At 35.0% G+C, this 23,867-nt stretch overlaps 2 protein-coding genes across 3 annotated transcripts in view; one reads left to right on the top strand and one right to left on the bottom strand.

The window, feature by feature from the left end:
* LOC124534041 overlaps positions 1-23,867 on the bottom strand; it is a 61,551-nt gene that overhangs the window by 16,595 nt on the left and 21,089 nt on the right. The window contains exon 2 of the mRNA XM_047109676.1: positions 756-1,019. Within this exon, the coding sequence (XP_046965632.1) occupies positions 756-1,014 (259 nt within the window). The 5' untranslated portion in view covers positions 1,015-1,019. The remainder of the gene's footprint in view (positions 1-755; positions 1,020-23,867) is intronic.
* LOC124534040 (HEAT repeat-containing protein 6) lies at positions 1,623-22,025 on the top strand. Of its 2 annotated transcripts, XM_047109675.1 has the most exons (17): positions 1,623-1,729; positions 7,279-7,553; positions 7,631-7,879; positions 7,951-8,211; positions 8,783-8,986; positions 9,075-9,359; positions 9,517-9,728; positions 10,219-10,448; positions 11,154-11,482; positions 11,786-11,993; positions 13,315-13,478; positions 14,751-14,873; positions 16,165-16,289; positions 18,549-18,636; positions 20,353-20,577; positions 20,907-21,122; positions 21,566-22,025. In XM_047109675.1, the coding sequence occupies exons 2-17, from the start codon at positions 7,407-7,409 to the stop codon at positions 21,821-21,823; spliced, it is 3,324 nt and encodes a 1,107-aa protein (XP_046965631.1). In that variant the 5' UTR covers positions 1,623-1,729; positions 7,279-7,406; the 3' UTR covers positions 21,824-22,025. The 2 variants fall into 2 exon arrangements, with proteins under 2 accessions (XP_046965631.1, XP_046965630.1); XM_047109674.1 differs by lacking the exon at positions 14,751-14,873.

The following is a 23,867-nucleotide window of genomic DNA, read 5'->3' as shown; positions in this document are numbered from 1 at the left end:
TATAGGTTGGCAGACGAGCATATGGGCCACCTAATGGTAAGTGGTCACCATCACCCATAGACGATGACACTGTAAGAAATATTAACTATTCCTTACATTGTCAATGTGCCACCAGCCTTGGGAACTAAGATGTTATGTCCCTTGTGCCTGTAGTTACACTGGCTCACTCACCCTTCAAACCGGAACACAACAATACTGAGTACTGTTATTTGGCGGTAGAATAACTGGTGAGTGGGTGATACCTACCCAGACGGGCTTGCACAAAGCCCTACCACCAAGAAAGTGGAACCCCGCAGAGGTGAGCCGACCGTCAGGACGTCACGGTAGTATGCACAAACGATCTCGTGAGATCCTCTAAAAAGACGGAGTGGCTTTTTTAGCAGATATGCACCCCACCCCCCACCTCATGTGGAGGAAAAGTGGTATGCGTTTTTGCAGAGAAAAAAAGGGCGGCATCATAGGTATTGCACTCGGGCGACAAAACAGCTAGCGGCGGGCCTGGATATTTCTGTTTTAAGTTAGTGTAGTTAATAACTAACAGATCCTATAGGACAAGGGTCGATCGGTGGTTTACAAGATGCATGAATATGCAGAAATAAAAAATGAATTTGTTTTTAAAAACCAGTATTTTAAATCAAAAGAAAAGATAATATTTCTTACAAATTTTATAAAAGTTGCTGCTGGTTATACTGTTAAATGTAATAGATACATAATAAGAAAGTTAGAAATGAATAATAATTAAATGAAATAGCTACCTCTTATTGAAGGAGCTTCAAATGTTTTTGGGCGATATTTATGCAATGTTTTTACTAAATGTACGCAGCTTATGAACTCCTTTACGACTCTATTTCCGATAATCGTAATCTTGACTCTATCTTTAACTTGGGTACATACTTTTTTCTTGGGATAGTTAGGATTATTTACGGTGTTGTGACAATGTTTAAATTCATTATAAACATGTTTTATAGTTCTTTCCCATGGATGATGCATTGTCTCTTTTGTCTTGCTTATCATTTTATCTGTAGAATTTCAATAAAATAATACAACAGCTACGCAACAAAAAAAGTAACTATAAAAGAAAAATAATAACCACAAGTAATACAGTTAAACAATGGTGCAATTATTATTAAACATTAGGTACAGTTTTCGACTTCGTTTTTTTAATGGTTGTTATTTAAACATGACAATGCTAGTCCATTTTTTATTGATCCTATTCTCTTTGGTTACTAATAAAGAGGCTGTAGGCGAATTATTATTATGTAGGTATACATTATTATGTATATAAAAGGCTATAAACCAAACTTTATCATTTAAACCTAAAGAACTTTTTTATACCTATTTATTTTATTAGGATCAAAAAGTAAAAAACGTATTGATATACCATAAACATCATAAGAATATATTATATCTACGATATCTACATATTTAAAAAGCAATATTTAGTAGCATTTTCAGTTTGTCAGTTGTTCTTATTAATAGAATTTGTTTGTGAATTGGAGGTAACTTTAAATTTCAATTAATCTTATTAAATTACAGATGATTGAAAAGTGCTCGCAAGAGCCGTCATTGAATAAATTGAAATTTATTTACTTTTTATACAAAATATAAGCATTTTTAATTGAGAATAGAGATATGTGGCAATAAAATAATATTGTCAATAAAAATATGACAAACATCAATCAATTTGACAATGACAGTATGTAAAATGCAATTCTGTGAAAAGTGTTAGGTTTTTTTCGCTTGCGTTAGCTTTGGTTGACACACGTGTTAGTGAGATATCTGTGTTTTTATATTAATTCTGTGTAACTTTTTTATGAATTTTCAGTGCAAATAGTTTAATTTTATGGTTTCTGGGTTTTACTAACATAATTCGGTTTCGGTAAGTGTTATTTACTTTTGATTATAGTTATAGTATATTAGTTAAGTTACAGTAGTTAGTTTATAATGGATGTTGATCCACCTCCCGAACCTCCTGATCCCGGGGGTTCAGAATGTCAAACTGATCCTCCAACATCCTCTTCTCGCAAACGCTCCGGCGATAAGTCGTCTTGCTCTCCTGATTCCTCTTCAAAGAAAACAGTTATCCACCCTTCTACCGCTAGTGCCTCTATCCAGAATGTTTATGTTAATCCTTCCTTTATTGATGGCCCAAAAAGTTACACGGATGACGACAAAGGTCCCTTCATTGTCCACGTCTCTCGGGAAGTAGCTGATCCAGCTGCAGGTAATTCAATTAGAGCCATTAAATTCGGACAATTTCTTCATAAGCACAAGATTGGTTCTATTATGAATGATGGTGTCAAAAATGTTGGAAGGAACAAAATTGAAATTCAGTTTGCTTCAGCACAAGCTGCAAATAGTTTTTTAAAGAACCCAGTCTTAGCATTGTGTAAGTATACGGCTAGCCTTCCTACTTATAACATTACCAGAATGGGACTAATAAAAGGCATCCCAGTGGACTGGTCTATGGAGGATCTCATTGAATCAATTGAGCTTCCTCATGGATGTGGGGAAGTAATAAAATTGAGGCGTCTTAACCGGAAGACTATTAACGAAGGAGTTGTGTCTTGGGTACCAACTCAATCGGTAGTCATAACTTTTAAAGGTCAAATCCTTCCTAGCAAAATATATTCATTTCATACATCCCTTCCCGTTGAAATATACAATCTCCCCACAATAATATGTTTAAACTGTTGTCGATATGGCCACGTTCGGACTCAGTGTAGATCTACTCCCAGGTGCTTTAAATGTTCTCAATCTCATACGGGTGATTCGTGTGAGGTTATTAAAGATAATTCTACATGTTTACATTGTTCTGGCAAACACTTTGCCACAGATAAGGATTGCCCTGAGTATTCTCGTCAGCAATCAATTAAAATTGTAATGGCACAAGATAATGTCTCATACATGGAAGCTGCCTCTCGCTTCCCTAATGTCCGCAGATCCTATGCTGAGGTAGCAAAAGAGTTGTTCTCTGTTCCTGCATACGTCCCACCCACCCCTGGTCCTTCGAGGTCCACCCCTAGTCCTACTAAATCTTACAGACAAACCGTTGTCCGCTCTCCCTCCCCTAGACTTCCTCAAGGAAAGGGGTATGATAAACATGCCCATCAGGCCATAGTTGCCAATTGCCCCTCCTCCTCTCCTAATGGTTGCGCTCTAAACGTTCCTCAGCCTTCCCCACCTAATAATAATCCTAATTTATTGGAATTACTCACCAAAATCCTCCTAAATATCCTCAGTACATGTAATGATGTCCCATTACCGTCCAACGTTGCCAATGATTTATCCCAGCTATTTACAATCCTTAATAATGGCCCCAATCAGATTCCTTCAATGGAACTGTCAAAGCGTCCGTCGTAAGAAACCTGAACTCCTCTCACTTATTAATTCATTTAAACCTGTCATTATTGCCATCTCTGAGACATGGCTGATTCCCGGCTCTCGTTTTCGGGTACCGGGTTTCTCCTGTTTGAGGGATGACAGAAATGATGGGTATGCAGGTTGTGCCATCTTGATCAGGCACTCCATTCCCTTCTCCCAAATTTCCTTACCTCCTTTTAGCCAGCAAATCAATGCTGTAGCTATCAAAGCCTTCAACATCTCCTTTTTATCTATCTACATTCCTCATCCTAACCCTTCACTTGTTCCTGAATTACACTCCATTTTTTCTTCCCTCCCAAGCCCTGTTCTTGTTATGGGGGATTTTAATGCCCACCATACATTATGGGGTTCCTATTTCTGTGATGGATTTGCCCCCTTGTTGGTGGACATTGTTGATGATGTAAACTTTTGCATTCTCAATGATGGTTCGCCGACTCGTAGGGTTTATCCTAATCAGAATCCTAATTCTGCTATTGATTTATCCATAGCATCCCCATCCCTTTCCTCGCAAATATCTTGGAATATCCTTCCATCTACGTTTGGAAGTGATCATTTCCCTATCCTTCTTTCATTAAACAACAGATCCATTGCTCCATCCAAATCCTCCCCTCTCCTTAAATATAAACTTAAAAATGCTAACTGGTTAGCATACTCTAACTCTATTGATGTCATGTTAAGCTCCCTCCCTGATTTTGTGAACGGTGAAAATGCTCTTGCTTACTACGAGCTTTTTCTTAATATTATTAAATCCTCTGCTGATTCCCATTTCCCACAAAAAAATCTTAATAAAAAAATTTGCATCTCTCCGCCTTGGTGGGATGAAGAGTGTAATTCCTTGGTCCAACAGAGATCTGAAGCCGAAGAGTCATATAATGTATCTATGACTTCACAAAATTTTATCAAATATCAGCATATAGATGCCAAAATTAAAAAACTATTTTCCAGAAAGAAAAAACAGGGATGGACCAATTTCTGTGAATCCCTTAGTCCTCGGTCTCCCCCTCAAACAGTTTGGAGAAATCTTAAGAGATTTCGCCGCTCCCTCGATTCTGATAACCCAAACGCCTATAATCCATCCGTATGGCTTAATGATTTTACTACCAAACTTGCTCCCCCCTTTGTTCCATGTCGGGATAGTTTTATAAATTTTACTCAATCATCTTCCTCAGATGATATGGATAGTCCGTTTACTATCTCAGAGCTACACACAGCTCTGAACGGACTGAAGGACTCGTCACCAGGGGAGGATGGCGTGCCCTACTCCTTTATAATAAACCTCAGTGATAAAGCTAAATGCGTCTATCTGAATATAATTAATGCTTTTTTCTCAACAGGAATCGTCCCGGAATCTTGGAAGTCCCAAATTATTATCCCCATACTAAAACCGGGAAAAAGCCCTTTGGACCCCAATTCTTATAGACCCATTGCTTTATCGTCTACACTAGTGAAAGTTACTGAACATCTCCTAAAAAACCGTTTGGAATGGATAATGGAAAGCAGAAATATTCTCTCGCCCTCTCAATTTGGCTTTCGAAAGGGTTTGAGCACTCTTGATAGTCTCAGCATTCTTACGACAGACATTCGAATAGCCTTCTCTAACGGAGAGTACCTTGTGGGTGTTTTTCTAGATATTACTTCTGCATATGATAATGTTCTTCTTCCGGTACTCAGGCAAAAATTGCAACAGCTGAGTATCCCTCCGAGGATTACTCATTTCATATGTAATCTGCTTTTTTGCAGATCAATTTCTGTTAAATACCAAAATTGTATTCTTCCCCCCAGGATTGTCTGGAAAGGTCTCCCGCAAGGTTCAGTCCTTAGCCCTCTGCTTTATAGCATTTATACCCATGATCTCGAATTGTCTGTGAATAATTTCTGTAACATACTTCAATATGCTGATGACATCGTTTTATATTTTAAATCTACATCTGTTGAAAATTTAACTTTGCGATTAAACTCTGCTTTACATTATCTTGACCTATGGCTCTCTGACCATGGCCTGTCTTTGTCTATTGATAAGACTCAGGCAGTTGTGTTCACTAGAAAAAGACAAATTCCTGTCTTCGACTTGTTTTTTGGGGATCAACGCATCAACTTTGCCAACAAGACGAAATTTCTAGGCATTATTCTCGACAACAAACTGAATGGAATTTGTCACTCTGAGCATGTTATTAAAAAATGTGAAAAGGGTATTAACGTCCTTAGAGCAGTCTCAGGAGTCTGGTGGGGAGCTCACCCCTATTCTCTTAAACTACTGTACAATGCAATAGTTCGTAGTCATTTAGACTACGGACTATTTGTCTTAGAACCACTTAGTAAATCCGTTTCTGAAAAACTTAATAAAATTCAATACAAATGCCTCAGAATAATCCTAGGAGCTATGAAAACTACTCCCACTAACGCTCTGCAGGTTGAATGTGTTGATCCTCCGCTTCAACTGAGAAGACAATTTTTATGCGACCGTTTTGTAGTAAAATCTTTACAGTTATCCTCTCATCCTCTTTGGTCCCGTCTAAGCGAACTGTCCCAACTCTGCGTTCGCTCTAGAAGTCCATCCTTATTATTAGACAGTTTTTTAAAATTTACTTCACTCCCACATCCTATCTTAAGATTCCAGTCAAATCCTCTTTTTTCCACTCCATTTAGATCTCTAGTCTATAATCCGTCAATCATTACAGATCTTGGTCTTATTAAAGGGGCCCCTGATACAAACTCTAAATTTCAAAGATTTCTTCATCAAAATTGGTCAAATCATTTACTTATATTTACTGATGCCTCTAAACTATCCCCTGAAAGCTGCGTCGGCTCAGCCTGTTGGATCCCCAAATTCAAAATTGTCCTTCAATTTAAATCCCCTCCTGAATCATCCATCTTTACCGGTGAAGCGATTGCAATTTTAGAAGCCATCGTTTTTGTCCACTCCCATGACCTCAGACACACGATAATTTTGACAGACTCTTTGAGTTGTCTGTTGGCAATTAAGGAAAATCCGTTTCGTAGTAAACGAAAGTTTTTCATCATCCTTAAGATCAGGGAAGCATTGTTTTCTTGTCATCAAAAAGGGCTAGATTTATCGCTTGTCTGGATACCAAGCCATTCTGGTATTCCCGACAACGATGCAGCAGATTCATTTGCTAAATCTGCGATATCGACTGGCTCTCTTGATCATTTTAAAAACTCAACACAGGACTTGTGTGCTCTACCGAAAATTCATCTTGTTAAATCCTGGAACTCTGTTTGGGAAGTTTCATCAAAATCTAAAGGTAGATTTTACGCAAGTCTACAACCAGTTATTCCGAGGCGACCTTGGTTTTCTCATCACAGGCAAGCTAAACGTTGGGTCACCACAACTATCTGCCGTTTACGCCTTGGACATGCATGTACGCCCGTTCATCTTTGTAAAATTAGAGTTAGAGATCACTCTTTGTGTGAATGTGGCCTTGACGAAGGTTCCTTATCCCATATACTGTTTTCTTGCCCCAATCTCCTCCACCCCGTATATGACGTTCTCCCTCCCAAAGTTCCTCGCCCTATTAATGTTGAATGTTTGTTAATGTGTGTGTTTAGTCCACTTTGTAAATTTTTATGTAAATATATTGAGCGTAATAAAATTAAGTTGTAAATATTTTTGTGATCGTTCTTATTTGATGTCTTAATAATATCGTAATATGTTTATCTAATTATTTATATATTGTATTGTTTTAGGTTATGGGTTAACAGAGAGTCTACTACTATTGTGCCCTTAAAATTAATTTAAGCCTGCAATCTCGACCGCACCGTTCAATCTCCATCGTGTCTTCTCCATCGCACGTGACATTGGCGAAATAATCTGTGCTCTCTTGGCACAAATAAAAGCCATATATTAAAAAAAAAAAAAAAAAAGAAAAGTGTTAGAAGTTGAAAACATGATACATTTAGTATAATATATGGCTTAAATAAGTTATAATCATAAGTAACATGTGGTGTAACTTAAAGAACACGGTGAAAATAATTGTTTGACCACCTTAGTATTTAAATACAACATGAGCTTATCTCATCAATTTCTTACACTCTCTGCCGAGCTGTGTAGTCATCTTTATGTTAAGAATTATAATAAAGAAAAGATAAATTCTTTAATAGACGAACTAAATTCCAAACCTTACAAGGCTGAGTTATTTGTTGGAAAACAGGTAAGAGTTATTTGTTTTTTGTTTATATTACGTTACGAGATTTCCTGACTTGACAGTGTAATTGTAACCGCTTTCAGGATGCTGCTGCTCTCGTGACATCACTATATGTCAATATTAAACCTGTGGATGAATTTTTAGCAGCAAAAACATCACATCTTATAAACAATATTGTGACGAAACAAAATTTACAATTTACTGGTGTATATTTAGGAAGTGTCATTGCATGGCACATTGATTGTATAAAGAAGTGTTCAGATATTATTATACCAGATATACTGCATAATTTGCAATGTATATTACATGTGAATCCCCAAAGTGGACGGATGGTATTTCTTTTACTATTTATAATACTTTTGAACTCTAGAGTATATATAATAACACCAAGTTTATGTTTTAGTTTATCACAGATTTGATAGGGCAGGATGGACTTCTTATTAAACTGATTAACAATGACAAGTACAATCAAAGTCATCAGAATACTATGCAGATATATTTGATAGTACTTAAATGTATTATAAATTTATTAAAAATAGATGATAACAAGAAATCTGAGCAAGCTGATGTAAGTTTGGAGCTGAAGGAAGATATTTCTCAATTAATAATTAGACTTTTAATGAAAGGCTTTATCAAATCTCACGATGAGTCTATTTACTGTAAGGTAATTATTTTTATCAAAATATTATATATCATATTAAGTTAGACTCATTTATCCAAAATTCAATTACTCATTTTATTTAAATGATCCATTGATCAATAATAGTTTATAACCAATTATTAATATTTAAAAAAAAAAAACATGAAAAAATATGAAAATGCAGGAATATACATGAAATTTATCATAGTTAAAGTTGAAATGGACCATAGTAAAGTGTTTAGAAAGGCAGACATTCTATAAATTGAAACAGATACTAATATTCTTATATAAAATCCATTTGAAATACATTAATTTGATAAAATAAATATTACCTAAACATACCATGCACTTGACACACAAATAAATATATGAAGCAAAATTTTAAAATCAAGGACTCCTAAATTTTGATGTTTATAATATATGTATATATTATATGTTTACGTTCTTTTTGTAATAGTAACAAGGTATTATCCAGCTAAATCTAATCAATGTATCTTATTATCCTGTTAGTAATGAATGGTCATTAAACAATGGTTTCAACAAATATGAAAGATAGTTCTTTTCAGTAAATGCATTGTACAAATTTTCATTACAGGTAATTATATCAGCTTTGAGAATTCTTTCTCACATATATTTCAATGATCAAAAGGTTGATTTTCCAATGCCAGAAATAATTGGATTATGCAGACATTTTATTCTCTATGGAATTGTAAGTCAGGAGAAGAGACCCGAAAAGATTATGCCTGCTCAGCAAAGTATTGCAGCTGTTCCAGTGAAGCCTAATGCTAAAGGGGGAAAGGTAAATTAAAGGCAATTTAATTTAATATTTAACATCCAGTCTTAAAATAGAAATAAAATTTATATAAATTGTAATATTTTAATTACAGAAACAAAAAATAAGAAAACAGAGGAATAATGCAATAGAAAGTTTAAAAAAAGAAATTCCAGTGTCAGATCGAAGTTTAATGAGAGACGTTGGCAATTTTGAGAATAATTCTGCTTATAAGCCTGCCAGCCAGAACTTTTTAGAGACTCAGAAGACAAGAAATTGTTGGGCTTTGACAAGTGATTCCGATATGTCTGATGTTGAAAATGGAAGAGAAGCTAAACTTATTGCATTACGATCCAGAGTAAGGCAGAGTGCAGCAAATTTATTTCTTGTTGTATTTAAGGTAATAAAAAAGTGAATTATAAAATATTTTGTTTTTATCTATATTTTATAATATTAATTTAGGTAAAATTAGGTAGCCAAAATGATTAATGAAAAGACTCTGATTTTATCTTAGTACACAGATACAAGGTTGTATATTATTTTTAGTTATGTTTCAGATCAAAGAAAAGAAAGATATATTTGGTTATTGGTGGGCTCTTTTGCCAGATTCACCCGATGCTAACAATTGGTTGGGAGAAGAAAAATCTAAAAAGACCCTTGCATATTGTGCAGTGACAGACCCTATAGCTAGTAGTAGAGCAAGTGCACTCAGTGTAATATTAACTTTACTGGCTGGTTCAAAGATGTATCTGTCTCAAGCTGAAACTTGGTAAGTATATTATATCAAAATTGATTATAACACATTTATTGAATGTATCCTGTGTTTTATCACCCATACATAATAAATTCATACATATTGTACAGAAATAGCTTCCCAACCTAGCTTCTTAGGTACAATTAGAAAAAAATCTTGTTTTTTCCAGTTAAATAAAATTAAATTGGTCAATGAATTTTCTCTACTATAATATGCATATATCATACTTATAAACTTTACACTTGATTGACTATGTTTATTTATGAAGACTGTTTTGTTCAAAACCTGTATATAACAGATACACATTGCATAAAACAACCTTATTTTATATTATATAAAGATGGGGTACAGCTTAAACAATTTTATAGACCTCCTTCTTGTTATTGGGCGGAACCATTCTATGATTTTTTTTTAAATACATGTATAATATAAAATATAAAAACCGTGAACGTATTAAGTTTTTTGATGTGTTAAACAAATAGTAATGTTGTAAATTTTTTTTCAGCAAAAAAACGAATGCTTCATTTATACCATTTTCGGTATCATTAGGCTACATTGTCACATGTATGCATAAGATCTTAGTTGGTATATTGGACAGTGAAAGGAGTCACTCAGTAATTATAGTAGCATTGAAATGCTGTGCAGCATTGGTGCAATCAACGCCATATCACAAAATGCAAGAAGGATTGATTGTTGAGTTGGTGAGATCGACGCGCAAGTTCTTGATACATAGGGGTAGGTAAATTTTATAGAATTTTCACTTTGAATACTTTAATAATAATTGCTCATATGATATGGTCACAATACATGCCCATGCATTTAATTCCGTGATGTTGAAATCTTTAAATTTGATTTTGTAAAATGCTTCCTTTCTAGGTCATTTGATGTTTGTAGAAACTTATTGATTAAATGTCTAATTTTTCTTTATATTGTCCACTAATCTCGTTAAAAAATAAAAATATTTTACATGAACATGAATACTCAGACTATATAGAAATTAGACTTAATTTATAAAATAATTTATATTGGTATTATGAAATTGTATTATATTAATAGCCAATATACCTTCTGCTTGTATGTTCTGTGCATATTAGTTATAATGTTTTTAGTTATTACAAAAAAAGTGTCTAATAATTTTTTAGTATAAATGTCTATTATGATTTTATGATTCATGTTAAATCATCAAGTATTTTGTGGTCTGGTTTGAGGGGTATATGAGTCATTCTAATTACATGCATTTAGCAATGTAGTATTTTATATTGGTAGTGCATTCGTTATTAAGGACTAGTTAATATTTCTGACAGCATTAATGTCTAAGGGTGACTAATTACCATTCGATATTAATATAGTTCAAATAAACCTTTCTATCTCATTATGTGATATGATGTGAATTTCATGAATCCTATATTTTAAGTGTATTTAAACTTTAATATTTTCCAGATGTCACTTTGCAAGTTGGTGCGTTAATAACTATAGGGTGCGTTATATCCATCGATCCCAAAGTTGACGAAGTTTTGAAGTCATTGGAGAAAGATACGGCGATCAATAAGATCGAGAATAATAAAGTAAATAAAGAGAATATTCCTCTAAATGATGAATGCGATGATTTTGAAGAAGGTTATTCTGATGATGAAATGTTTACTGCGTTCGGATCCACTGAGCATGACGAAAAGGATGAGAAACATAATACCGATGTGTATTTTAAAAGTTGGATTTTAGATATTTGTTTTAAGAATATGGGATGGATGTTTAAGGATAATGAAGTTGCAGTAAGTAATTCAATTTTAATATATTTCGAGTTTTGTAATATGGTAAAAGTCCAAATCATCTAAATTAATATATGCCAGCGGTTAAATGATTTTATTGTTTCTTAAAAAACATAGTTACTAACAGCATGTTTTCAATATACATAATGATACCATTTTTTCTAAGTTTTTCAAAATCATATGAAAATATAATATAGTTATTCTACTAAGTAATGGAAACTTAGATATTGTTCGACATTCCAAATATTGATATCGATTGAATTTTTCTTGCATGATCCCAATGTAATGGTATAACTTTTATTACAGAGATGCAAGCCGTCAGCGATACCAATAATCCTAGAATCCCTTCAAGTTCTATCAGCGATTGCTTTCCACCATCTCAAAGATCTTCTCGACTCGCATATAACACTACTGGCTGATATTCTTAGTGAGATGCTGCTGCATGAGCACCAAGACATTGTTTTACAGACGGCGAGACTGATCAGTGTCATTGGTGATGCCATTCAGAGATTAGGTATATTTTATTATGATGTGATTATAATGGCATTATCTACACTAATATTATAAAGAGGAAAACTTTGTTTGTTTGGTTGTAATGAATAGGCTCAAAAACTACTGGACCGATTTTAAAAATTCTTTCACCATTCGAAAGCTAAATTAATCCCGCATAACATAGGCTAAATTTTATTTTGAAAAAATAATAGGGTTCCGTAAGATATTTTGGGTTTTTCGGACGAAAAAGGAAAAAATCTACCAAAAAAGTTGATTTTTTGCGTATGATGCCTAAACTATAAAAGATAAAACTATAAAATGTTCTAACTCCGGTCCTTAGAGGGCATAATGGCCTCCGACCCTAAGAACCTCATCAGATTCGTGGCTGATGTTGGTCTGGCTGAGGCGTTGTGATCACGAATTTGAGGTTTATCACAATAGATCCAAGCGCCGGTTGCAGTAATTCTTCAAATGTGACCGTGCCTCAGCAGTAGGGATATTAGAAGACGCAGGGCGAAGCCGCGGGCGACCGCTAGTTATATTTATACAGTGAAACCTGGTTAAGTGAATCTTCATGGGACCTGCAATGTTGTTTCACTTATAGAGGTATTCCACTAACCCAGTGTCTCAGATACACAGGTATAAATAAATATCTGTCTCAGATATATAGGTGCGCTTTGACATTTTGCAAATAAACACCTTTATGCTAGTAAAGCAAATATAAAACTTGGAGTCATTGATACTTCAAATTACATACATAGTTAAGTGCAGAATTTGCGGGTAGAAAAAGAATAAGTTAGTAAAAATACAAAACAATGTTATCTCAGTTACAGATGTTTAGGCATAAAAAAAGCACTTGCTCTCTCATTTGTAGAGGTTATTGTAATGATAAAACAAAATAACAAATCCCAGTTATAGAGGTTTGCTTCGTCCCACTAACAGAGGTAATTCAATGCCAAAGCGATGGGACCGCAGCATGAGTTCCAGTTATGGAGGTGTTTCACTTATCCTGGTCCCATTTAACCAAGTTTCATTGTATATATAGTCAGTCTATATATGCAATATGTATATTACAAAAAATTACGTAAAATATTACGTTGATGATTGGTATACAAAGAGGTCTTACCTCTTTGTTCCCAAAAAAGTAGCCTTTGTCCTTTTTCAGGCTCTAAACTATTTGTATACCAAATTTTATTTAAATCGGTCAAGTAGTTTTAGTATGCAAAGTGAGACAGACAGACAGTTACTTTCTCTTTTATAATATCAGTATGGATTTATAGTTACTATCAAGACTTACAAAAATAGGAAACTTGTTAATCTACAATATAATCACTTTGTTCCAGACCAACAGAATCAATCACTTCCTCTGAACCAGTGTGTGCACATGTGGGAGAAGCTTATAACTCCATTGTCAATGGTGTTACAAAACCATGAGAACGTTCCCGCTAAAGCAGTCGTGTGCGACTGTATCGCGAATATTGGGGAAAAGTCGTTTAAGGAATTACCGGTAAGAAGATGATTTTATTCTCTGATTTTATTTCTTGGTGGTAGGGCTTTGTGCAAGTCCGTCTGGGTAGGTACCACCCACTCATCAGTTATTCTACCACTAAACAACAGTATGCAGTATTGTTGTGTTCCGGTTTGAAGGGTGAGTGAGCCAGTGTAACTACAGGCACAAGGGACATAACATTTTAGTGGTGATGGTAAGTGGTCACCATCACCCATAGACAATGACGCTGTAAGAAATATTAACTATTCCTTACATCGTCAATGTGCCACTAACCTTGGGAACTAAGATGTTATGTCCCTTGTGCCTGTAGTTACACTGGCTAACTCACCCTTCAGACCGGAACACAACAATACTGAGTTTGGCGGTAGAATAACTGATGAGTGGGTGGTACCTACCCAGACGGGCTTGCACAAAGCCCTAACACCAAGTAGTATCGTATGGGTGTGTAATGAGTCGGGTTGTGACATGTCCGAACACAACAATACTGAGTTTGGCGGTAGAATAACTGATGAGTTGGTGGTACCTACCCAGACGGGCTTGCACAAAGCCCTAACACCAAGTAGTATCGTATGGGTGTGTAATGAGTCGGGTTGTGACATGTCCGAACACAACAATACTGAGTTTGGCGGTAGAATAACTGATGAGTGGGTGGTACCTACCCAGACGGGCTTGCACAAAGCCCTAACACCAAGTAGTATCGTATGGGTGTGTAATGAGTCGGGTTGTGACATGTCCGAACACAACAATACTGAGTTTGGCGGTAGAATAACTGATGAGTGGGTGGTACCTACCCAGACGGGCTTGCACAAAGCCCTAACACCAAGTAGTATCGTATGGGTGTGTAATGAGTCGGGTTGTGACATGTCCGAACACAACAATACTGAGTTTGGCGGTAGAATAACTGATGAGTGGGTGGTACCTACCCAGACGGGCTTGCACAAAGCCCTAACACCAAGTAGTATCGTATGGGTGTGTAATGAGTCGGGTTGTGACATGTCCGAACACAACAATACTGAGTTTGGCGGTAGAATAACTGATGAGTGGGTGGTACCTACCCAGACGGGCTTGCACAAAGCCCTAACACCAAGTAGTATCGTATGGGTGTGTAATGAGTCGGGTTGTGACATGTCGGAACACAACAATACTGAGTTTGGCGGTAGAATAACTGATGAGTGGGTGGTACCTACCCAGACGGGCTTGCACAAAGCCCTAACACCAAGTAGTATCGTATGGGTGTGTAATGAGTCGGGCTGTGACATGTGTGTGCAGTCTCGCACGCGCGTGCTGTGCTGCGTGCTACTGGTGGGCTCGTGCGAGGCGGAGTGCGGCGCGCTGCGGGCGGCCGCCGTGCGCGCGCTCGCCATGGCCGTCGTGTACCGATCGCTCAGAGAGGTACCGCCCCGGACTTTATTTGGTGACCATCGTTGGTCGGCTCATCAAATAATACTATCTTATTTATTTTTAATTCATTACCAGAGCTGAGATGGCCCAGTGGTTAGAACGCGTGCATCTTAACCGATGATTGCGGGTTCAAACCCAGGCAAGCACCACTATATATATGTGCTTAATTGTGTTTATAATTCATCTCGTGCTCGGCGGTGAAGGAAAACATCGTGAGGAAACCTGCATGTGTCTAATTTCATCGAAATTCTGTCACATGTGCATTCCACCAACCCGCATTGGAACAGCGTGGTGGAATATGTTCCAATCTCTCTCCTTAATGGAAGAGGAGGCCTTATCTCAGCAGTGGGAAATTTACAGGCTGTTACTTTACTTTACTTTTACTTTACCAGTGGAAACTTAGCTGATATATGTAATTTTGTATATTCCTATCCCATAAGTTTATCTTATTGTTTGTTTCCCTAAAATAAAATAAAATAAAAAAAAATCTTAAATTTAATAGAAATAGTAAAGTGGTAAAGTAAAGTAATAGCCTGTACATTTTCCCACTGCTGAGATAATGCCTCCATTTCCATTAAGGAAAGGGTTTGGAGCATATTCCACCACGCTGTTCCAATGCAGGTTAGTGGAATGCACATGTGGCAGAATTTCGATGAAATTAGACACATACAGGTTTCCTCGCGATGTTTTCCTTCACCGCCGAGCGTGAGATGAATTATATTCACAAATTAAGCACATATATATAGTGGTGCTTGCCTGGGTTTTGAACTCGCAATCATCGGCTAAAATGCACGCGTTCTAACCACTGGGCCATCTCGGTTCAGTTGAAATAGCATTCTTTTAAATTATTTTGCTACTAAAGGGTCGCTACTATATAAATAGATATATTTGTATCGCTTTGTAGAATATAACTGGCGCAAATAATAAGACGTCTATATTTACCTTTACTGAAACTGAGAGTCGAGATGGCCCAGTGGTTAAAACGCGTGCATCTTAACCGATGATTGCGGGTTCAAATCCAGGTTAGCACCGCTGATTCATGTGCTTAATTTGTCTTTATAATTCATCTCGTCCTCAGCGGTGAAGGAAAACATCGTGAGGAAACCTGCATGTGACAAATTTTATAGAAATTCTGCCACATGTGTATTCCACCAACCCGCATTGGAACAGCGTGGTGGAATATGTTCCAAACCTTCTCCTCAAAGGGAGAGGAGGCCTTTAGCCCAGCAGTGGGAATTTACAGGCTGTTGTTGTTGTTGTTACTGAAACTTCCTTTGCACAGGATATTTGCTTCGTGACCGACTGCGGTGAGAATATTCTAAGAGCCTTAGCGGATCCGACGGCGGTCGTCCGCACCAAAGCCGCCTGGGCTCTCGGCAACCTCAGCGACGCGCTCGTTTTAAATATGTAAGTTGATGTTGTATTTTATTTATATTTTCTTGTCATTCATTCACTCATTCACTCATTTTTACTGTAGCCGTGAATTTGTAACTAATAACTCTTATTAAGTATAACAATATTATTTATTTATGAGCTGAGATGGCCCAGTGGTTAGAAGGGTTCAAACCCAGGCAAGCACCACTATATATATCATATATGTGCTTAATTGTGTTTATAATTCATCTCGTGCTCGGCGGTGAAGGAAAACATCGTGAGGAAACCTGCATGTGTCTAATTTCATCGAAATTCTGCCACATGTGCATTCCACCAACCCGCATTGGAACAGCGTGGTGGAATATGTTCCAAACCCTCTCCTTAATGGAAGAGGAGGCCTTATCTCAGCAGTGGGAAATGTACAGGCTGTTACTTTACTTTACTTTTACTTTTTTTATTTATACAAAAGTCATTAACAATTACTATACGCTTTGCTCTATCTACTATCTGCTTTATCACTATATATTATAAAACAAAGACTACCGGCCGCGTCTATTTGTCTGTATGTTCGCGATAAACTTCCAAACTACTGAACGAATTTTCATGACGTTTTCACTAGTAGAGGCATTCATAAATAAGGTTTAGGTATCTAATTTATTAATGTTTTTGTCTAAATAACTTGAAATCGAACGACAATTGTTAAGCATATCGGAAATAAGCAACAAAAATATAAATAAAACTACCCGTGTGAAGCTGAGACAGACAGCTAGTATAAACTACATTAATTACATAATTTAATGCACGTACAAACCTGTTTGGTTATGATTTACTATCTGGCGATGGAGACTGGCCGGCAGGACAGTGCCTCTCCATGTATTGCGTCTTCTATATCATTCTTGTGTAATCGTTAAAAAAAATAAAAATTTGTTGTATATATATCATATCATATCGTCATGTAAGCGTCGAAATAAGACGTATTTTGATGCTTACCAGAGGCTAAGTGCGTCCTCTATTTTTTGTTATATACAGTCCATTGCGATAATCTTCAATAATTGCGATAGTGGCAAGTAAAGTACGATGAATATTATTCATCCTTAATTTTTGGATCTGGGAAATTCTTGGAAAAGTTTCGATAGAATCGTATTCGCAATACATTTTTAGAGAATTTAGTTGCTTGAAACGGAAAATAGTTGTTTGGTTTTTACACGTAATATTTGCTTAGACTTTTTGTAAAATAAGTAATACTAGTTTGTTTTTTAGATTTTTATTTACAAAAAACCTCTTCTGTAAGAAATGAACTAGCCTTTTGTTCTAAAGAAGGCTGTAACCACCAGACAGAGTCCCCTCCCAAGCGGATTTGCTAAAATATATTATTTTTAGGTGTTCATTTTTTTCTTTTTTGTATATCTAAACTACGATTTTAACTCCCGGCTACATTAATTATTTTTAAGTAAATTGAGCTAAGGTTAATTTTGAGTAAGATTCAGAAACGCATTTATTTTCATTTTATTTTCCTTCGCTTTTAACTAGAACGTTCTAAACGAGACTCCGTCTATTGGAGATTTCAAGGTTAGGAAATTTATAGACTTTACCCACTTCGATTAATTTGCTGCAGTCTTACGTGGGTGTGTACCAATCGCGTCATGCACTTTAATTAATTGATAATGTACAATAATAAATAGATCAAATATCATATGGACTTCGGTTCTTTCATTTACGATTATTAATGACGTCATATAACGATGTAGCTGATATTTGTAGTTCCTTCTAAGACCTTTATACTTAATATAATTAAAGACATATTAAATTACTCTGTTCTATCCAATTAATTGCTATGTTTAGAATTTGTAGGGTTCCCTTTTCTAAATATTTAATGATTCGTTTAGATTACGAATCGTAGAAAAATCTATTAGGCGAAATTCAAGCGTCCCTCTAAACGCTTCGTAAATTTCGTAATCGCATGAAACTGTACAGGATCTTCTTCAGCAGTAATTATCTTGACGACCTCTGTGGTCGAGTGCTGTGTACACCGGTTTTCATTGGTACGCTACTCCGAGGTCCCGGATTCGATTCCCTGCCTAGGCTATGATGTCTTGGGTCTGAGTATTGTGATAGCGTTGTTACTTTGATTTTTCATAACATAAGTGCTTTAGCTAATTACATTCGGATCAGAGGAATGTATGTATGTGATGTTGTCCAATGTTTAGTATTTATTTAATATATTATTTATTTTATATGTATATATAACCTTTTTCCTTATTATTCTTTTCTAACTCAATTTCCTTGATTTAGGGACGAACCGGACACAGAAGACATAGACGATGACCTATTACTACGTCTCCTTGAGGTTAGCGTTCAATGCGCCAACGACAACGATAAGGTGCGTCAGTAAATAAACAGCGTATTAATAGTTACATAATACTGTTCCATGTTTTACATTTTTATAACTATACACACACACACACACACACACACAATTTTCACAAACACATAGTTTATGAAGAGTACCTATACCTATCACAAATTGTTTAACTTCTATAAATAACTAGTAAAAAACTTTCATATTGTAACTGCTTTTCGAATTCATGTTATAATAGTGTAATCCTTTTTTGGTTATAATTTTTGCATTATATTGTTAAATTTTATAAGATATTGTAACACTGTTGGATTGCCAAATGAAACAATAAATAAATAACATTAATGAGATACTGTATTGGCACGGGCAAAAATAAACTTTTCTTGTATCTTATAATGCCAGTGATTGTTTAACATTTACTGTATTTTGATTAGATATAGAAGTTTTGTTTCCTACAAATCATTGAGGTTAAAGACACAGACTGCCTCGTTGGTTGATGGCTAGGTATAAGGGCGTAGATCCCGAGATCCTTGGTACCATCACCAGATCGGACCGATATAAAGTTCTTGAGGTTCTCTATTGAAAAAGAACTGAGTAATAGCCCGGAGTTTAGAAGTTGGATGTCACATCCTCGTTACTCGAAAAGCACATAAAGCAGTCGATCTTACGCCTGAAAACGTCCGATTGGAGTTCCTGTCCCATCATAACAGGTTATTAGAGTCAGGAATAGAGAGTGCTCTGTGTTTGAGATCTCGTACCCCATATGTCCTACGTAGTTAGCTGGTCCACCTTGAGATTGGCCGCCGTATATATATCAAGGTTAAAGAAAGTCACATGATTTCAATTTGAACTATAATTGAGATCATGTGCCTTTCGTACTTACATATGCTAGACATATTTGAATCTAAGCTATAGGAATAAATAAACAACCAAAAATACTTTCTATAGTTTGGCGATGTGTCTGAAACTAAAAATTTGCCGTGCTTCGTTAAATAAATAGTTATGAAGGTTTGGTGGTATAATGCTTTCATATATATAACGTAAGTTTGTTAACAGTAATCGAATTTAAGGGGTCATCGACACATACATTTAGCAATAGGAGAAATTTATTAATCGCCATTTTATATTTCTTTATTTTATTTATTCAATCGATCCTCCACAATATTTGAAATATAACACTTAAAACAAGAATACGGAAAAATGACAGATACAACTTCAAACACTTAAAAGGTATATACAGCATTAATAGTTCTGTTAGCCTCCTCATAACAATTTTTTAACTATACTCTATTCAATAAGTTATCATAGCATAGACATTGTAAGATAGTGACTTAATTATATATTGATATTCAGTCATTTATATTTTTTCGATAGTCTTTACTGGTGTTTTTTATTTTGAATGCCTATAAAATGGTATTGTTTTAAAAGTACTCGCTACAAGGTCAGTGACATTTTTATTTTAACCCAAATATTCTGTAACCAATTAACATTCATCTCTTTAGTTTTAAATAAGGAGAAAAAAAACAAAAATACGTTCAGTAATTCCAAAAATGTTGACATATTTAACATTTAAATAGCTGACAATTTTATTCAATTTTTTTGCAATATATATTTAGCGATTTTTATGCTTTACTGATAAAATTATAAAAATAATGCTTTTTGAGTAATAAATCAAGTCTATTGTCGTTTTCAAACGAATTTAGTCCATTGTGTTCAATAAATAGGCATGAACCGTTTCAGGTTAAAATGAGCGCAACGCGCGGCCTTGGCAATCTTTTACGATTGATCAAGAATGAAAATCTGCAACGGCACACGCAATTGAAGTCCTTATGCGAGAAAGCAATAGAAAAGCTTTTGGAATGCGCTATCAAAGTGACCAATATGAAGGTTCGTTGGAACGCCTGTTATGCGCTCGGCAACGCGATGAAGAATGAAAATTTATTCACTTGTTTCAATGGATGGCAGGTATATATATGTAAACTACTGTATACATCAGGTAAAATTGTGATAATAATATCAATGAATACATCAAATTATCCTCTTGATTTCGGTATTTCATATTTTTTAAGAATAATCATATCGGGCTGAGTATTTGGCCGAAATGCCAACGACGAATCAAAAACGTCACCTTCTAAATTTAGTATTTCAAATTCATATCGATATTTCGTGCATAGTCTTAATCTATACTATATACTGGACCAGTTATAGTTGTTTGTTCATATAACATTTAAATTAATTAATAAATTGAATATTTATTATTAAAAATGTCACAATATTAATTGTAATATTTAAAGAGCAAAGTCTTCCCGAGCCTGTGCACGCTGTCTAAAGACTGCAAGAACCTCAAAGTGCGTATAAACGCAGCCGTAGCGTTACGCGCGCCCGCACTGCGCGCGCAGTACGGCGAGCACTACACGCCCATATGGAGGGGGGTCATGGCAGCCATGGAAAACGCGGCTAATGACGACGACTTTACAGAATACAAACACAAAGACAATCTTATTGAACAGGTATATGTATTATTATGTAGATTTAAATATAACTCAATGAAAGATATTTTGTATATCGTTAGTCATGCTTGAGAATGTCTGTCGGCTATTTGTAGATAAGAACAGATCGTGCCAGTTTTAGAAATGTATGAATACAGACAAAATTTTGATCCCATAACAACAACAGCCTGTAAATTTCCCACTGCTGGGCAAAGGCATCCTCTTCTTTTGAGAAGGTGGAACACACATGTGGCGGAATTTCTATGAAATTTGACACATGCTGTTTTCCTCAAGATCCTTCATCGCACAAGAAGAATTATAAACAAAAAATTAAGCACATGAATATTCAACAGTGCTTGGCTGAGTTTGAACCCGCAATCGTCGATTAAGATGCACGCGTTCTAACCACTGGGCCATCTCAGCTCGTAAAACATTTTTTTTTAATATTTTTTTTTTGTTTGCAGTTGTGCGTAACTCTAGCGCACTTGTGCTGTCTACTGAAACCGTCGGATCTAACGGATATTTTGGACCCACTAGTCTTCCATTTCGATTGCGCAAAGAGTTTGTATATCCAGTTGTACAACAAATTGCCCCCAGAGAATGCTTCCTGTCTCAAAATACTCCAAGCTGCTAAATACGTCACAATGGACTTAACGCCGGAAAACGAGACACAGATGCAGTCTCTGGGAATGTTGCAAGATATTTTCATATGGGAAGTGTGATCTGTTATTGTTGTATATATATACACATTTTACATTATTTATTTATTAAAAAAATGAATGAATTGGTTGCAGTAGGGAATTTAATATTCCGATTTTTGTATGAGTACATAAAGTAACTTCTAATAAATATTATAAAGGAAGATTCTAGTTTTAGTAAGTTACCTTGATCAGAAGATCATTTAAATAAACTGGTTTTCGCTGACTCGTTTTATTTATTAGATGAATAATTCATAATTAAAGCGAGGTTTATGTTCGTTCAGAAATGAAATTCTATCGTTATTCTTTCTAGTCTTCTTCTTTTCTCGAAATTCTTTTTATTGGCTTCTAGAATAGACTTCATTAAACTTGCATTTTCTTAAAGTTTAACTTAAAAATATATGAAGCTTTCGAATTAATAACTTAAGTTTCTAATCATTTAGATACATTTATTTTGCATAAAATATTCTAATAAACCACACTACGTAATACCGTTATTATTTAACATTATTTATGTAATCAGAGTTTTGTTTTTCATTTAAAGTTATTTATTTGTTAATTTTTAATTTTATATTCGAAGCCAGTTCCGAAATAATAATTCGAGCTGGATGTAATATTTTAAATAAGTAAGCTTTCACTTTTAATTGAACCGAATTTTGCCAAAATGTAACAACCCGCGTTATAATATTTTTAAAACTTTGCTATTTGTAAAAACTTAGACTTACTACGTATGTACTAAAATCTTACACCAGAATTTTGTCAAACCGAATAAGATGTAATAAACATTTAACCTATCAGTTTTATTTGATCCATACACGCGTAAACAATACGATACGATTACATAAAAGTTTGTTTTTAAAACGTTTTACTACCTTGATAACTACTAAGTATAGTACGACACAACTTCGATGTAGCATCGGCATATAATATAAAACCGATTATTGCCGATTTATATAATCCAATAGAAAAAGAGCCCTATCGTGCCATTCGATGCTATTCGTCGCTATAGATTCTCGCGTCAGTTCAACCCGAAAAAGCAAGTCTAGTAAATCGACGTGACAAATTGACGAATATATCAGGTCATATGATATTACAAGTTATTACATTTGTTTAAGAAATAAATACTGATAATTTGGGATTATGTACTTAATTCGGATGTGATCGGTTTTACGAATTTTGCCGATGCTACATCTAAGTTGTGTCATCTATACTACTTAAAACTGCACGACTATTGCAACTACATACTACTCCTTGTAGTATTATTTTAGATATGTTCTTATTAAGACAAATTAAATTTTGATATTTCTAGAATTGCTGTTTCAATAAACAAAAATTGTAATATCGTAGATGGAAGTTCTTTGGTTTTCAGTTTTGACGGAGTTTAATTCTGGGGGTTTTTCATATTTGCATAATTGAGTGCAACTCAGCAATTGCTTATAATATTCCTTTTGGTTAAATTGAAACCACTTTTACAATATATTTCACAATATTAAAAAATGAAATAAGTCGCACTATTTTTACTTTTTAATAAAATAGTACGCACATTGAAGTTGTTTTTATTACCTCCCAATTTCATGTTAACGATTATTATTTGTTAATGACCCTAAGTATGGCGACGTTAAATTTTAAAGTTTAATGATAAACAATAATAATTACTGGATGTTTTGAATTGTACGTCCACAATGATTATGATTATTTACCTCGAAACTTAAGAGTACTAAATGAATTTAAAAACATAATTGTTTATGTAAACATTACTGTTTATAAAAAACAAAACCATAATAATACCAATACTCATTATTTCGGATATCTAATTAATATCAAACAAATAATTTAAATATACTACAGGTTTAAATTATTTATGAACAGATCAAAATAATACCTGTACTAACAAAAACGAGTCGAGATGGCCCAGTGGTTAGAACGCGTGCATCTTAACCGGTGATTGCGGTTTCAAACCCAGGCAAGCACCGCTGATTCATGTGCTTAATTTGTCTTTATAATTCATCTCGTGCACAGCGGTGAAGGAAAACATCGTCAGGAAACCTGCATGTGCATGAAATTTGAC

The sequence above is a fragment of the Vanessa cardui genome, chromosome 12, assembly GCF_905220365.1.
Source record: "Vanessa cardui chromosome 12, ilVanCard2.1, whole genome shotgun sequence".
Taxonomy (NCBI): domain Eukaryota; kingdom Metazoa; phylum Arthropoda; class Insecta; order Lepidoptera; family Nymphalidae; genus Vanessa; species Vanessa cardui.
This window is presented reverse-complemented; position numbering and strand designations above follow the sequence as displayed.